Below are 15,506 nucleotides of genomic sequence, written 5' to 3' on the forward strand. Positions count from 1 at the left end.
ATTGTAGGTGGGATCTTTTGATTAAGTTGTTTCCGTGGAGATGTGACCCCACCCATTAATTTAATTAGTTTACTGGAAACCTTAAGAGAGCTTAGAGTCAAACACAGACCCAGACACTTGAAGATACAGACAGGAAGACATTTGGAGATGCTAAGCTAAGAGATGAGGCCCAGAGTTTGCCCCAGAGAAGCTAAGTGAGAACCCACAGGTGCTTAAAGAGAAAGCCACTGGAATCAGAAGCTGAAAGCGACACAACTGGAAGCAAAGAACCAGCAGACACCAGTCACGTACCTTCACAGCTGACAGAAATGTTCTGGGCGCCACTGGTCTTCTCCTCAGAGAAGGTATCCACCTCTTGATGCCTTAATCTGGACACTTTTATGGCCTTAGAACTACAAATTTGTAACCTAATAAGTCCCTTTTATAAAAGCCAATCCATTTCTGGTATTTTGCATTCCGGCAGCTTTAGCACACCAGAATAGTCACTATACAATTCATTCACTTGAAAGTATTTATTATGTAACTACTATATATCAAGTGCTCTGCCAGGCATGATCCCCACTCTTGGAGCTTTCAGTACAGAGATTCTGTAGAAGCTTATGGCCAGTGACAGATCCAAGTAGACTGTCTTTATTTTATTTAACATTTCTATTCTTTATCTACTTTTTCCTGCACTGAAAGAGGAAGAGAAGTAGTATCAGGTTACATTTTTAGCTTATCTGTCTGCCCACAAAGTATAGATGGTCATATGCACTGTGAAATATTTCACAAGAGCTATAGAGGTTATTATGAATCATTAAGCACAAACAAGGAGGCCATAATGCTTTTCTGAAAACAGGTATTACTGCAGCATTTCTGGTACATAATCTCTGTTTTCAAGTATTATTATTTGTCTTTCCACTTAGGCCCTTTCGTCCCTTTTTGAGGAAAGCTCCTCAACAGCAGTAATCATCTCTTACACCTCATAATTGCTTAACTGCTTAGAATAATGTCATTAATTTATCTAAAATGATGTTTCCAAGCATTTACTATATGCTAAGCATTGAGATAATGTGGACAATACACAGGAACAACATATGGCCCTTCACATAAAGGGGCTTAAAATCTAAAAGGAAATAAAATAGTAAATGTGTAACAAAAAACTACACCTGAAATTCAAGAAAAAGCGAGATCAGTGTATGAGTATCAAATGTCTGTGGATATCAAGAAGGCTTCACAACACAGGTATATTTAAGCAGGATCATTAAGGAAAAGCTATGCATGTGAAGGTGGGACTAAGAAGCTCACATAAAGGAGTATCTTTACATATTGGATACTTTCAAATAAAGCATTATTAAACACATTTTTCATTTGGAGTTCATGTATTGTGATGAGTGTATGAGGAAAGGGAGGGGTGCAGGGGCAGAAAGGAGTGTGTGTATGAAACCAGTGTTCTTGAAGTCCCTATCAGGCACTCAGGCAAGGTACAGTGTCTTAGTTTAACTGCTATTCTGACAAATACAACTCATTGGGTTGCCTTAAAGAATGGGAAATTATTGGCTCATGGTTTTGAGACTAGAGGAAGTCCAAACTCAAGGTGGCAGCAAGATGATGCTTTCTCCCCAAAATACATAGCATTCTGACGCTGGCTGCCAGAGATCCTTGGGGTTCCTTGGTTTGTATCTGTTTTCAGTCGTCACATGGTAAAGCCCTTTCCTTTCTCTTCTGGGTTCCATTGACTTCCTGTCTCTGGCTCCTCTCTGTGGTTTACTCTCTGTAAGGCCTCTAGTAAATAACACCCATCCTAATTCTGTTGAGCCTCATCTTAACTAAAAATAACACCTTCATGAGGTCCTCTTTTTGATGGGTTCACATCTGCAGGACCTGACTGACATTAAGAACATGTGCTTGTTTTGGTACATAATTCAAAATATCACACACTAGATTCTTTGTCACTATGTGATACAATATATAGTGAATTACCAAGTAAGTAGCTTTCCTTTTTAACAGGAAAGACATTCTTTAGTTCATTCATTTATTCATGGTACAAAGCGTAAAATAAAGCCTCCAACCTCACAAAGATCAGACTATCTGGGGAGATATACAAATGAACAAAGTTACAATATAGCGAGATAAGCATGATAATCAAGGTTGAGGCACAGAAACAAGAACATATCCAAAAGGATTTGGCATTATTGTGCTTCTGTAGGTCCTGATATGAAGCGTTATCTCCAATCTTTCCCCAATAGTTAAAGAAAGATGTGTAGTGTGGTCTAATGCTTATCAGGGAGATTCAGAAAACAATTTTTTTGTTTTCTTGGGGAAGTTAACCAACTAATTTAAACCTTAGTTTCCTCATTTGTAAAATGGAAGTAATAATAAAAGTGACAAAAGAAAAATCTAGGGTGGCTTGTATAATCCCCTTTAGAGATTTCAAATTCCTTTTGGTTAAGTCTTGAGAATTAATTAAATGTAAATTAATTAAATGTAAAATATATTGTACAGTGCTTACCATATAGCAAGTTCTTATAACATTAATTAGTTGTTAATTACTTATTAAAGTTATGTCTTCTCTACTCAAGACATGTATGCTCCATGAGAGGAGGAAGAATCCTTTCTATAACATCATTCATCTATTCCCTAAATTATTGAAATGCAGTTATCTTTACCGCAAAGGCTATTAATTAAACTGTTCTAAAAATATTCAAAAAAGCTTCCTTTTATTTGACTTAAATTGGCCTCCAATATGATCACATCCAACTTCCAAAATATCCCTATTACCCAAGGGTATTTAATAATTTTGCTGGGTGTTTTTGTATTTTACAAATAATAAGCTATATTCAGATAAATTGGATCCTTGACTCCCAAGGTTACATAGATTAGGACTAGATTCCAGGTTTAAATTTGAGTTGTCTGATTCCAAGACCAGTGTTCCTCCCAATACTTGAAGCAAACTACTCAGCAGATGTCCCCATGCACAAAGGAGGCAGTACGGTGATCTGGAGTAAGACAGATACTGTATTAAATCTTAGCTTTGTGACTTTGGGTGATTTGTTTAATCTTGCTAAATTTCAGTTTTCCCATCTGTAAAATGGGAAGAGTGTTAGTGCCAACCTAGAAGGGTTGCAATGATGATTAAATAGGATAATGTATATAAAGTGCCTAGTTCATAATAGGTACTCAATAAATATTAGCCATTGTTATTCTACCGTGCCTAGTTAGATTTCATAATAGAAACATTAGGAGAGATTTAATAAATATAGGACATCATTAGAAAGAGAATAGGAAACTACCTCCTTTCCTGTCCTTTGCCATCTAGGCATTGTCCTAGTTCAGCATTGCCAGATTAGTTTTCCCACATCTCTTTATGCAGATCAGAAATTCTTTATCAAAGTACCTCACACCCTCCACAATCTAGCAGATATCTTCCTACAGCTATTTGCTGTTCCTTGGCTGTACTCTGAGTTTTCTTCCTTTGCCTACCCCTCCAGCCTTCAGCTTACTGCTTCTCATCTTGGCTGGTTCAAATCCTGCCTGCCTTCATGGTTCTGTTACGTCCAGTGCTTCCATAAAGCACTTCCAGCTAGAGTCCATGCATAAAATCCCATAGATTATATGAACACAGTAGAGTTTTAAAACATATGGTTATTCTCTCCCTCCAGATATTACTATTATGTTTAAGAATTTATAACAGGACAGAATTGTGTATGATAGATTCTTAAAGTCAATTCAACTAAAATTGATTTCATATGTACTAGGAAAGACAGTGCCAAACACATTTGGGATATGAGAATAAATGACAGGCTCTGCCTTCAACAAGTTACAATATTGTTCCTTTCAAAATGTGTTTGTTATGTAAAGGAGGCATAATTTCCCTAAATGTTTATTAATAACAATGTAGTTAATTAGGAGAAAGAGTATAGTGGTAACTCACATTGATGCCAGCTTCACCTGACTATCTGAAACAATGCAAGGGCTAAACAACACCTTTTCCTATTTGATTTTACTCATTAAAATGTTGTAAAGTATTTAGCAGGATTTCAGAGCTGAAAAAAAGTTCTTGAGAGATGACAGAGTCGAGTTCACCACTAGCCTGTAGACCCCTAAGTGTTTTCACTGGCAGATAAAGGATGATGTGGTTTCCTGCCAAGGAGTGGCTAGGTAAATACAAGCGAGGATCAGTCTATTAAATTACACAGGGAAAGCCTTAGTTTTCCTTTTGGGAATCAAAATTTGGGTCTGGGAAATTTTGTAGGAAAAACTTTTTTTTTTTTTTTTAAGCGCCTCTTGAAAGGGGTCCGGCCCCCCCTTCTGGCTACAGATCTCGCCTCCCTCTCACCCAGACTGATACAAAGTAAACTAGAAATCCTTTTAGAGCGGTCAGGGAGCGGATTCCTGCCTCCAGTAACAGATTAGCCAGGCACTTGGGGGAGGAAGACTTTGCCCGGCTGCAGAGCCGCTGGAGGAGGAGCGCACCAGCGAGGTGGCTGCGGAGCGCGCCCCGAGAGGCCCCGCTGCACCCTAGCGAGAATGTGGAATCTTCTTCACGAAACCAGCTCGAGCTTTGATTCTCCGCGCCGCCCGAAATGGTTATGCGCCGGGGCGCTGGTGGTGGCCGTCGGCCTCTTTTTCCTTGGCTTCCTCTTCGGTAGGGCCGCGCTTGCCACCCACACCCCGGAGCCGACTCCGCGGGCCAGACTGCGGAGTTGCGCGCTGTTGCTTGCCTCTCCTAGGGACGACGATTTGGGTTGGAAGAATGTGGGAATGAGCCCCTACTAATTACGTGGGGCGGTTATTGGGGTCGGTGCGGGGTTGGTTTCTGAACAAGCTTCTTGGAGGACAGAGTCACCTAAGGTAAGGTGTAGAACCGAAGGATTCACCTTTTGAACGGGGCTTCTTAATGTTCCACCACCCTCCCCCATCCCTCAGCTCTGCAAGTAACGTTAAGTTTTAGGACTAACGGCGAATCTCTGAGGCAGATGAACCAGGTGGCCCAGGGAACTTTGCGCAAAGCAACAAGTACCTGTTTGGGGTCTTCATCTATCCGTGTGCCTGGGACTGCTTCACGTGCATGGTCGAGTTCAGAGCCAGGCCGCACGGAAAGCTGTTTTGCTCCGTATTCTGTCAGCCTTGGAAGTAGAAGCAGCACATTTGGGAACTGGGTTAATATTTCTTTGGTCTCAGAATTATTGTCAGAGCTCTAAAACAAATTCCTTCTACGGATCTTCTACGTTTTGCCCTGTGTACTGATTTGGAGAGTTAACTCAATTCTCCAAGAAGATCAGGCACAGCACTGGCAAGCCTAGACATTTTTTAAGTTCTGATTTTTACTGCTACTTCTCAGTGACCTTGAATAAGTTACCTAGTCTCTCTCAGCCTCAGTTTCCCTATCTTTATGATGAGGATAATAGTATCTGCAACTTATTGGAACAGTAAGTGAAACAGCATGTAAAACTCCTAGCACAGTGCCTGAGTGTTGGCACTTTATTCCTTCTTGGTGAGAAGATGCTCCTGGCTGGACCTTTATGAATAGGTATTGTGAGGTAGTCCAACCTTGGTCCGAAATCTGAACAGCTTCCTGGGATTTAGAAAACCAGGGCTTGGACAAGCTGGGTTGATTCAAATACAGTCCCTTCGGTGTGCTTGCAGTGTGACTTTGGACTAGTTAAAAGACTTGAGCCAGACTCTGCTTATCACTAACGTGTGGATACCAGTAACCACCTAGAGTTGTTGTAGAGCTTAAATAGGATGAGTGCTCAATAAGGTTACATTTCAAATTGAGCTTCCATTTTCTAAACTCTAAACATAGGAATTAGACTTTGCAGGGCTAACATGGAGATGAGAATCTTCTGCTACTCTTAAAGGCATTTGATTCTCCCTGCTCTATCATCTATCCTTATGTTCTCTGCTGTGTGGCTGACACAAAATAGGTTCTTTATTAAAGTTTGTTTCTTTTACCTAGGATTCTCTGCTTTCCCCTTTCCCACAGGACTCCCTACTCTTCATCCTGTTCATTTTTCAGATTTCACTTCAAAGACTTTATGCTTTGAGTGTTGTTCTCTGATTCCACAGTCTAATCCAAGCCCCTTGCTTTATGCCCTGGTGGAATCATGTTTCTCTTTGCTTCTCACCACTTATTTCTGTATGTATGTGTATATGTATGTATGCATGTATGCGATCATTTGATTAATGAATGAGAAGCTCCATAAGAGCTGACTGTGTGCCGATTTTGGTAACCATTTTATTACCAGTTCATGTTATTTCTCAGCATAAAACCTGTATTGATGTCCCATCTCCCTCACCTTAAAAGTCAAAGTCCCTACAGTGGCTAAATGTGATCTGTCTACCCATTGCCTCTGGCCTCCTCTGTAAAGTGGGCATCTTGCAGAGATGTTGGGTGAATTGCAGTCTCACTGTAGCTTTCTGAATTTGAATTTCTCAAGCCTACTTCAATTGGAAATACAAAATCTTACAATATTTTGTTTTAATTTTGGAACCAGAGCAAATTAGAAGTCTTGAGTTTCCTTCAATTCTTAAAAATAATTTATATACTTTAAATATATTCATAGTTAATTCATTATAAACATTTACTAAATGCCTATTCTAGGCCAACAGCAGAACAGCCATTGGGAATGGAAGAAAGAAGATAGATCTGTGTGCCTTAACTTTCAAAATATCTTAGATAAAATAACTTTTAACGTGCTGTAATTGCTTTGTAATTTTAAAATCTGTTTTTATGTTCAAAAGAACATAGCAAGAGAAATTAAAGTTCAGAAAATCTCAGTTAATGCCAGAGGTAATTGATAATTTGTGTTTCACTTATGATGGATACAATAATAAGGAAAAACAAGACCTGCCTATAAGCTCATATTTCATTATTGTATTTGGATGTATTTTACAGGATGGCTTATAAATTCCTCCAGTGAAGCTACCAACTTTGTTCCAGAGTATAATGTAAAGAGGAAATTTTTTGAAGAATTGAAAGCTGAAAACATTAAGGAGTTTTTATAGTAAGCATTTACTTTAAAGTTTTCATGGACAGTTCACTGGGAAAAAAAAATTATTGTTTTGACCCCAAATTTCATATATAGGGACCAAATTTTTTTTTTTAAGTTCTGTGTGTTGAATTTTATTGCATCACATTCCCTCTGTGTAGGAATATCCTCTCAGCTGATCTTCATCTTCATACATGTTTTAGAGAAGTTAGCAAACATTTTTAATAAAGGGCCAGCCGGGCTTTATGAGCCAGGCAGCCAATGTTGCAACACAAAGCTCTGCTGCTGTAACACAAAAATAATACATGAATCAATGAGTGTGGCTGATAAAGCCTTTTTTTATGGCCACTGAAATTTGAATTTCTTATAATTCATGTGTTACAAAATATTCTTCTTTTGATTTTTTTCAACTACTTCAAAATGCAAAAACCATTCTGAGCTCATAGACTGAATAAAAATAGGTAGCAGACCAAATTGATTTGGTCAATAGGCCATAGCTTGCTCGCTACTTGTAGAGGAAGACATTATGTTGTAGTCAAAATATTTGGACTTCAGAATCAGACAGCCTTGAGTTTGAAGTTCATCTTTGTCTATTAATAGTAACATAACTTTGGGTGAATACTTTGCTGAGCCCTGATTTCCACATCTGTAATATAGGGCTAATGATACTGTTGTGACACATGTGAAAAAATAGAATATATATCATATTTTAAAAGCTACCTTCCTGCTTCTTGAAATAGCTGTCTCCAGCATAAAGCAAAAGAGGTAAATGTGTAAATTTAAGAAATATTTGCAAGGCTACTAAGAATAAAACACTTGTATAGGATGATTACATATGATTGATTAGAATACCTAGTTTTTTTTGCAAACCATAAAGTTCTCTCTTTTTTTTTTTTTAACAAATTGGCTTAGTTTTAAGCAGCAGTGCATGTGTCCAAATATACTTGAAGTCACTGATAATGACTGAAGGATTTATTAGTGATTATTAGTAAATACATCTGTATTAGTTACAGTAGAGATAATTATGAATAAAAGATTGTTAGACACCCCAGCACATTGGATGGGTTCTTTCAAGTGAAAGACCCTGAAACTTTAAACTTTTCCACCTTTGTGGAAAACCTGTTTCTGCCTCTTGCATTTATTCCACTATAGTCAGTTTCCTGAAAGGTATAATAAAAATGGAGCTCCAGACAGATAAGCCGTAGTTTTCATTCTTAGGCATGTTCAAATAAACAGATAATTCCCTCACAGTTCCAAAATATGTTGCCCTTAAGGAAAGAGTATATTTCCTCTCCACTAAATTGGGTTATAGCCTCAGGGTTGCATATAGCAGGTGCTCTATAAATGTCAGTTTCTCCAGTTTTTTTCTTGATAAGTACAAATTAAGTATGACATCCCCAAACAAACTTTGAAAATCCATTTGCTGCAATAATGTTACCACCTTGTATTTCAGCTTACCACTTTTAGAAGTATTTTCATGTAAATCTGCCTTATTTTATTGTTTATTTGGGATAAATTCTGACTAAAGATTGATTTCTAATCACTTTCAATTTTTGTTCACCAGCAATTTTACACGAATACCACATGTAGCAGGAACAGAACAAAACTTTAACCTTGCAAAGCAAATTCAATCCCAATGGAAAGAATTTGGCCTGGATTCTGTTCAGTTAGCCCATTATGATGTCCTGTTGTCCTACCCCAATGAGACTCATCCCAACTACATCTCAATAATTGATGAAGATGGAAATGAGGTAAAAAAAAAAGGGGGGGTGGTGGTGGTGGTGGTGGTGGTAATCAAAGATATCTCCCTCTCAAAATCTATTTTCAAATGCCTCAGTGAAAGAATGTCCTATCCCATTTTCAAACATTGATAGAAATCAGTATTACTGAAACTTTAATATCCCACTACAATTTTGACTATTTTATATTCATTTTAATACAATGTTAGATAAATTCTGAGAAATTAATGCTTATTGACAATTGCTGTTTTGTATTTCTTAGACCATTATTAATCTCAAAAATTTCAACAATTCAAATGTTTTAAATTTCAAAAAGTATAGAAGGACGTGCAGTAAAAAATTTCCGCCCCATATTTGGTTACAGTGACAGACAAGTTACCCTCCCTAGAGGCAGCCAATATGATTAGTATTTTTGTGAATCCTACAAGAAATATTTTTAATGTTCAAAGACACATTTTTTTACCTTTGTGTATATAGAGATGACAAATAATATAAATTGAACTGTATGTTGTTTTTTATTTCACAAAAAATAAATAGAGCTTTGTAAACCCAAATTGTTTTAGTTATCCTCAGAATACACAATTCGAGGCTATTAGTCAAGTTTGGAAAGTGAGCGTATGCTCCATCTTTGATAAAGTCACCCAAAAAAAGTCATTTCCTTGACCTGAAAACATTGTTCCTAATTATTAGAATAACTCATAAACTTGCCCTGAAATTCACTTTGCACAGTGCTACTGTAAAATTGTAGATTACCACAAGGACAAATCAAGTGATACAAAATTGAACACTCCCTTGGCTGAAAGACTTGCTGATATAAAGACCTTGTTTCCAGATGAATTTTTATCGCCCCTTAGCAGTTTCTTTTACAGTCTTTCCCAATGAAAGAAAATGAAAAATTCTCAAATGAATTTGTACCCTATGTGAATCGCAGAAAACTTATTGGTAATATGGAAGATGTGGGGATTTGGGGGGGGGATGGTGGTAATTGATTTGGTTTCATTTTAGGTTCTGTCAGCCTCAGGAGAGGTAAAGAGATGGTGCTCTAATTTATATTACAAAACATCAGCCCAGACTCACTCTCCCAAATCCTATATATTACTGCACTGTCCAGATCCTATAGTATGTTTTCACATGGCTAGTGAATAGAAAATTGCAAGATTTTGAATTATCAGGCATTTTTTTTCCCCTTCTACTTCAAGTCATCTCTCTGTGAGACAGGTTTGTTTCTTTCTAGTTCATCCTTTACCCCCCAAAGGATGTTGTTTTTTGGAGACTCAGGTTTATTCAGTGGCCTCCAGTTAGACTCCATTGATTGGATCAGCTGTAGCCTTCTAACTTTTATGTCTCTCTCATAGGACCCCAGGCTTTGATAGAACCAAGTAAGATAAAAGTAGATTTAGTGCTATCTCTCAGGGTTCCTGCTTTTGTGTTATTTATTTAATTAATTAATACATATATATTTAGGCCTCTGAAGATTCCCTATTTTTTTTCCAGTTCAGTGGTATCCTTAAAAAGTTGTTTTGTATTTTGTTCAGTGTTTTTGGTTCTTTTCAGTGTGAATATTGTTCCAAGTATCTGGCTACTGTCAGATATGGATTCCTCAAATATGTAATTTTTATTGTACTGAATTTGATACTTACTTTGCCCCTAAGTAATTATCTTAGTGTTATTGCAAGTAGCTAAGATTACTGTACAATGTTAATTTTCATTTGGGGTTTATATTTCTTTCCTAAATCAAAGATGTATGCCAGCTTTCTATCTATTCCTAATTCAGATCACTTACTGCCTCTTCTGCACTAGTCTTGCAATTACTCAGAAACTTCCTGTAGTTTGACATTGAATCATTTTCTGATTGCTGTATTTTGTTTCAGCTTTGTCTCACTAACTAGATTGTACTGTTTTGAGGACAAGCACCATAGTTTATTCATCTTATGTAATCTACCATTTCTAGGACAGTGCTGGGTATTTAATATGTATTCACAAATACTGAAGGACCCATTATAACTCTCTACTGGTGGAAAAGATAATAGACATTTTTTCATGTTTGAGTGTAGTAGTATAAGATTTATCAAACCTTAACTAATTTACTTTTGATTCTTATATGTTTTTTCTTTAGATTTTCAACACATCATTATTTGAACCACCTCCACCAGGATATGAAAATGTATCAGATATTCTGCCACCTTACAATGCTTTCTCTCCAACAGGAATGCCAGAGGTAAAAATAAAATAAATAAAACAAAACAACAAAAATAAAAAATAATAAGCCCACATGCATGCAGACAATAATTAAAAGATAAAAGGGGATTTTTTTTACTTAATCTAAATTTACCCTCTTTCACATTTAAGAAGCTAGCATTTCTTAATAAAAAAAGGTATATTATTTCTGTTCACATTTTTTAAGATAAATTTTACTACAATGAAATGCCGAAATCCCACATGTACATTTATTGACTTTGTACAAATGCTTACATCTGTGTAATCCTAACCCCCATCAATGTGTAGAATATTACCATCATTTCAGAAGGTCCCCTCATGCCAACCCCACACACTCCTCAAGGCAATCACTCTTCTGATTTTTTTTTTTTGCCGTAATAGATTAGCTTTGTCTATTCTAGAAATTCATATAAATGGCATAGAATAGCATGTAATCTTTTGTGTCCCTCTGCTTTCACTAAGCACAATGTCCGTGAGATGTACATGTTTTAGCATTTATCAGTAGTGTGTTCCTTTCTATTGTTGAGTGATTTCCATTGTATGATTATACTGCATATTTTACTTTAGTTGAATAACAATGATTAATTTATAAGAGTTTGAATAATAGTATTGTCACTATTTTCAAATGAAGAGCATGAATTTCATTCTAGAAAATTATAGGTGTTTTACTCAGTAATGCAATATGTATTACTATTATCTGAAGTTTTATAAACAAGCACCAAGATTCCTGAGTAGTACTCTGATTTTGATAAGAAGGCTGAATTTGAAAAAGCCGTATTTAATTTATTACTATCTTTTTAAAGCCCTCTCTCCTAATGTAATATTTAACATTAAGTAAATTCAGTTTTTGATGTGCTGAGTTTGAGGTGCCTACGATATAGTCACAAAGGGTTGCTAGTCGATGGTTGGATATATTGGACAGTCACTGAAGAGAGAGCCAAGGGCTTGGTTATCATTGTAAATATCCTAAGTAAGATATTTATACTTAAATTGAATTGATATTTAAAAATCTATCTCAGCCAGTCAGTTAAGATTTATTGCAAAATATAAGGAATAGAACAACTGGAAATGAAGAGACAATATATCTTAGATTTCAAGTGTACTGAAATCTCTTAGACTTCTTCCTCAGGTTAAGGCACACTAGCATCACTGGTCCACATGTGATCCCTCCTTTATTTTATTTTCCCTTCATCTCCCATCCCTATTCTCTATCCCATTCCCCTCTACCTCACACCTACTCTGTTTTATTTTTTACATTAGATGTATATGTGTACTTGAAAATACATGACTTTGTTTTATGTTTGATATATTTTAAATATATATAAACAGTGTTATACTTTAGGCCTTACTCAGTTTCTTACTCCTTTCAGTTAATGGTCTTTTTGAAGTTTATCCATGTTGCTTTATGTCAGGTAGTTCATTACTTTTCGCTATTACATATTCCATCCTGTGTGCATGACATATGTAATTTATCTCATAGTGACAAACACATAATTTGCTTCTGAATCCCCATTACCACAGACAGTGTTGGCGTGAATATCCTCATACTTGTCCCCTTGGGCCTCAAGGGTTTTTCTGGGGACAGTAACCCAGGTGAGGGATTTTGGGTTGTAGGGAGTATTTAATTTCACATAGTCAAGTCCAGACTCTGCCAGTTATACTCCCACTGATGATGTATGAGTGCTCCTCTTTGCTCATGTCTTCATCAAAGCTTAAAATTATAAGACTTGATAATTTTTGCCCATCTAATTGTCTTACTGTTGCTGTAATTTGTTTTAATTCACATTCCTCTGATGACAAATGAGGTCGATCCTCTCTAAATGTGCTTATTAGCTATTCGGGTTATAAAATCATCAATTACAGCCCTTTTTTTTCTTGTCAGCCTGTTGGGGTTACTTTTATTTTTATTTACTCACCCGATATTGTTTTTAGATACTGCAAATATCTTCTAATTGGTCACCTACTTGTTAACTTTGTCTATGTTGTCCTTTACTGAAAAGAAATCTTTAATTTTAATATTGTCAAAGTTTTCTCCTTATGTTTTTGCACTTTGGGTCTTCTTTACTAATTTCTTCCTTCCTAATTATTTACAGTGCAATGTCAGTATTACCAGAAAATAAAAAGAAAATTAATGAAAAAATCTTCATTTAAAAAAAAATGTCCTTAATATTACCAGATTGGAGTTAAATATATATGGACAACTAGTATGTTGTAGCAGAAACATAATGAAAAAATTTAATTTAAAATAGCTATAAAATAAAAAACACATTTTAAAATCTTAAGTGAGTGTGAGCAAAAAACAACAATAAAAGGGAATGGAACAAAAAAAAAAGGAAGAAAAAGCATGCAAAAAGAGAAACAAAAAAAAATAAAAAATAAAGAACAAAAAAATGAGTGTGAGCTAGTTGAAGAATACTGTGAAACTTACTGAGCAGTAAAAAGATTATGTATAAAGAAATGGATTGTGTTTCTGGATGGGAAGACAGAATGTTGTAAGGAGAAAATTACACTCCCGTTCATGTGTAGATTGACTGCATAACCAATTAAAATATCCAAAGGAGTTTCAACTTTGAAAATCACTCTATTCATAGCAAAGAGCCATAAAGATCACTAACTCTTATTTCTTCCAGATAGACTTAAACTTTTCCAGATTAATGGGAGGAGAGAAAGAGCATGTGATTCTCTATAGAATTGTAGTTTGTGTTCAATAATCAGATGAGTTTGCTGGCTGGTGTAAGATTAGAGAATTCTTCACTAGAACACCTGTAACCCAGTCAGCAATTTGTTAATTTTGTTTTAAAATATCTATGTTTGTAGATATTTTAGGATATTTCATCATTAGTCATATTTGTATCTACATCTGAAGTCTCTGAAATGTGAAATACTGGGTTTGCTTTGGGCTATTTGAAATTAGTAGTTTGATAATGGGCCATAAAATATAGTCTGATCTTATGGTTCTCAGATGTTAGTATGCAACACAATCATCTGGAGGGCATGTAAAACAGATTCTGGGTCCTACCCTGTGAGTTTCACTAGGTCTGGGACGGAAAGTTTACATTTCTGACAAGGTCCTAGGTGACGCTGATTCTGCTAGTTCAAGGACCGTGCTTTCAGAACCATGGTCTTGTCTCCCAATTCCGTCTCTATTAACAAGGACAGGGAGATGGAAGCTTGAAAGAAAGCAGGGAAAATTTTAGTTGAACAGTGCATGATTGTATTTGTTCTATCACAGAACAGTGGTACAGTGTAAATTATACAAGAAGGTCATTGTCTGAGAACAAAGCTTTTTTCTAGTGAACAGTGACAACTTGGATTTGGAAAGTGCTGAGAGGACGTATCTATCACACTTGTTTTTATTTTCAGAGTTCGCTGTCATTTTTAAACTAATATCCTCTCCAGTTCCTTCTCCATCATAATTTGTTTTGCCAGGATTGCTGATTTATCAAAAGATGGCCACTATTTAGAGACATTTACAAAAATCTCTCTAGAAATAAGTTTCTGGGAATAAGTTTCATTTAGGAGATGTACACTAACAACAAATTTACTAAAACCAAATTGGTTAATAACTTTGAAGCCACAGAGTAAGAGTAAGCTCCAGAGAGAGCTAACAATTCTAAATCAGACATATAATACTAGCTCGAATGTTGTATTGGTTGTAAGAAGAAATACAAGAGCTCAAAGTAATCCTTTTACTGAAGCAAATATTCAAATGTTACCTTCACAGTAAGACTTTCCTCATTTTAGTTAAAATTGCACCTACCCTAACATTAGTTCACTTCATTCTATTTAAACATTTTTGAGTTTTTCTATAGCACTGATTATCTGTTAATATATAATCTAATTTGCTTAGTTATAAAGTTTATTGTCTATTATCTTGTCTTTCTTCCCTCTTCATGCATTCTATTCTTTCATGGGTAGGAATTTGTTATATCCCTAGGGCCTAGAACACTGCCAGGCACATAATAATAGGTCTTCAACAAATATTTATCGAAAGAATCCTTCAGTCAGCGTGATCACAACTCTATTTTAGTATCTGGTATAAATTTCTTGTGCACATGCTATGAGAAATGTAGTCAAAGAGGAAGCCAGTAACCAAAATAAAATTATAGGATATTAGAATACATTCAGGTCAGGGGGCTTCAGACTGGGAGTGTGAAGACTTTCCAAGGGAAGGCATGGGATACTTTGAAGGAAATCAGTTTCCGCATCATCAGTTTCCCACTGTAGTCTTTCATGGAATTGAGAACTGCTTGTGCTGATGACCCACTGGTACTATGTCCCCACCTCCCTATTTACAATCATTTTTTCCTACTTTACAAATGAAAACCATGCCCCACTCATCCTAAAACATAATATGAAGCATTTCTCTGGGTTATGAAAATCTCCAGGGCAAAACGTTTTTCATTTTCACCCCAAGGTTTCTCTAAACATGTATCTATGAAAACAAGAAATATGCATAGAACTGATGCTAAACCCTATCTCATTCTAGCAACAATTTATTCATCCACAGATCCAGGAGGTAATTTTTTAAAGTTCCATTCATTCCAATAAGATATGTGTTTCTAGTAAAATTTTA

The 15,506-nt window shown here is 36.0% G+C and overlaps 1 protein-coding gene and 1 long non-coding RNA gene across 2 annotated transcripts in view; one reads left to right on the plus strand and one right to left on the minus strand.

Annotated features, from left to right (window-relative positions):
- The window catches only part of LOC119538211, a 73,823-nt gene extending 68,714 nt beyond the window's left edge, over positions 1-5,109 (minus strand). Inside the window, exon 1 of the long non-coding RNA XR_005217527.1 lies at positions 5,003-5,109. This is a non-coding gene — a long non-coding RNA (uncharacterized LOC119538211). The remainder of the gene's footprint in view (positions 1-5,002) is intronic.
- The window catches only part of FOLH1B (folate hydrolase 1B), a 41,003-nt gene continuing 29,811 nt past the window's right edge, over positions 4,315-15,506 (plus strand). Inside the window, exons 1-4 of the mRNA XM_037841031.1 lie at positions 4,315-4,627; positions 6,881-6,989; positions 8,539-8,725; positions 10,830-10,931. Of these exons, the coding sequence (XP_037696959.1) occupies positions 4,510-4,627; positions 6,881-6,989; positions 8,539-8,725; positions 10,830-10,931 (516 nt within the window). The 5' untranslated portion in view covers positions 4,315-4,509. The remainder of the gene's footprint in view (positions 4,628-6,880; positions 6,990-8,538; positions 8,726-10,829; positions 10,932-15,506) is intronic.

This window comes from Choloepus didactylus, chromosome 6 (assembly GCF_015220235.1).
Source record: "Choloepus didactylus isolate mChoDid1 chromosome 6, mChoDid1.pri, whole genome shotgun sequence".
In the NCBI taxonomy this organism is placed as follows: domain Eukaryota; kingdom Metazoa; phylum Chordata; class Mammalia; order Pilosa; family Megalonychidae; genus Choloepus; species Choloepus didactylus.